Source organism: Limulus polyphemus, unplaced genomic scaffold (assembly GCF_000517525.1).
Source record: "Limulus polyphemus unplaced genomic scaffold, Limulus_polyphemus-2.1.2 Scaffold10107, whole genome shotgun sequence".
Taxonomy (NCBI): Eukaryota; Metazoa; Arthropoda; class Merostomata; order Xiphosura; family Limulidae; genus Limulus; species Limulus polyphemus.
Window position 1 is genome coordinate 2,724 of NW_013675717.1, and position 2,306 is coordinate 5,029.

Here is a 2,306-nt window from a genome sequence, read left to right on the forward strand (position 1 = left end):
TAAACTATTTTTTTTTTTTATATATATATACTTGGCCTAAAAGGTTGAAATAACATCAATGAAACCCGTTTCTTGAGATTATTCTTCCATATATTTAACCAACAAATAAAATTAAAGGCTCGTGTTTCTGTTGATGTTTTCTCAATAATTCTCATGACACAGTATTTTTTTCCGTGAATTCGTGAAGAAAACACCGGCCATTTTGAAACTAGTGACATCTAGTTAAGTGTTGTGGAAGTAAGAACAATGTTACTGTTGTCCATTGAACTGGCGCGGCACACGGCCAGTTGGTTAGGGCGCTAGACTCGCAATCTGATGGTCGCGGGTTCGAATCCCCGTCACACCAAACGTGCTCGCCCTTTCAGCCGTGGGGGCGTTCAAATGTTACGGTCAATCAAGTTGGTAAAAAGAGTAGCCAAAGAGTTGGCGGTGGGTGATAATGACTAGCTACCTTCCCTCTAGTCTTTCACTACTAAATTAGGGACGACTAGCGCAGATAGTCCTCGTGTAGGTTTGCGCGAAGTTCAAAAACAAACAAACAAACAATTCTTTGAACCTTGTACGTTATAATACTCCAAACATAACTGAATATTTAGAAACCCTTGTTCAGAATTACTGATGAGGGATGGAATGCCCAGAAACCGGTATAACTTAGCAACAAGAGGGGGGAATCTAATGGTAGATTGGGCTTCGTATTTATTTTTGGAAATATTGTTATTATTCTACAGGGTGTCCGAAAAGTCTGGGACCATAGGTGATTTGAAACTTTTCTTAATTTCATATACGTGACTGTTTATGACGCTGTCAAAGCATGAGAAGGTCGAATTAATCCCACTGGTAATCCAAACTTGTTTCGAATTACAAGAACAGCATGTTGAAGACGTTCTGTAAAATTCATTGAAGTGCCTATGGTTCCAGACTTTTCGGACACCCTGTATATTATAATTAAGTTTTACTTGTTCTTGTGCCATATTTTACAAATTTGAATAAATTATTCCAAAACAGTGCTAGTTTAAAAATAATTAGGCTTTTAGTAACCAAGCTATTATAGTTATTACTTTTAGTAACCAAGCTATTATAGTTATTACTTTTAGTAACCAAGCTATTATAGTTATTATTTCATTGGCAGGCTATTTGCAAAGGGTACCGATAGCCGAGCTCTGGCCTTGAGAGTAGGATGTTCGCCAGAAAGTATTCCGGAAAGCTGTGGCTTAAAACATGGGAAGAAGTAATAACAAAAACATTATTTACTGTCACTAAAAATATGTTGCTGGGCTCCGCTTTGTGTCATCTAACAAACTTTTCCGCAAACAGCGCCATCTAACCACATTTAATAAAACAAGTTTTGTTCTGTCAGCTAAAAGACACAGAATGTACTTTACTGATTCACAAATCATTTTTTCATGTTGGTGTCGTATCATTATTTTTTTTTTATATATACAGATAATTGCATTCTATTATTAAGTAACTCGTTATTTAAAAATTCTGCAGCCATTTTATTATCACTTTTTAATTTATAGTTTTGGCTCTACTAATGTGTTTTAGTATTGATAATGCTATACGCTTGTAAGACAATCATCTTTTCGTTCATTTTACTTACATCAAAATGTTGATGCTAGCTTGAATATTTTGCTTTTTTTTAATTACGTTTAAAAATGATTTAGAAGCAGGTGTATTTTATCTCTTTGTTTGTTTTTCTTCTGTTGGTTTGCTGGCTCATTCTCTGTCTTCTGTACAGTTTCAGCTGTTTTAATCACATAATGCTTCTCCACTAACAACGGATTTCGTTTGTGACGTGTCCTGTTTAATATTATTGACTATGTTCGCACTACAGGGCTGCTTATTGCAAAGTTTTACCCTTTTGTTAAATTATTTTTACTACTTTTTGAGAATTACTTACTTCGCTGCCATTTTCAGCAACTCTTCAAGCCATCTGTAAAGAATATCACGAGCGGATCCAACGACTGGAAAATGAGAAGTATGACATGGAGTATTCAGTCAGACAAAAGGATTATGAGGTCAGTTTACTCCCAAACCCAGACTATTTCCTTCACAGTGTACTACCACACCTGGGAACTTGTAGATTTGCCTGTTCCATAACTTAAATTATTAAATAAGTGTATGAATATTTCTTTAATGGACAGAATGTCTAGGTAAATTTGTTACCAAAGGTAGGCTAAAAGAATTAGAACGCCAACAATGATATACTTATATGTGTGTGTGCATATATATATATATATATATATATATATATAATAATTAAGTAACTAGTTATATAAGAAAGAAACTAAGTATACTATGTACTT

At 34.5% G+C, this 2,306-nt stretch overlaps 1 protein-coding gene across 2 annotated transcripts in view; it reads left to right on the forward strand.

Moving 5' to 3' along the window:
- The window catches only part of LOC106476238 (troponin I-like), a 14,051-nt gene that overhangs the window by 2,516 nt on the left and 9,229 nt on the right, over positions 1-2,306 (forward strand). For both annotated transcript variants that reach the window (XM_013936904.2, XM_022380170.1), the window contains exon 3: positions 1,918-2,018. In XM_013936904.2, coding sequence (XP_013792358.1) covers positions 1,918-2,018 — 101 coding nt within the window. The remainder of the gene's footprint in view (positions 1-1,917; positions 2,019-2,306) is intronic.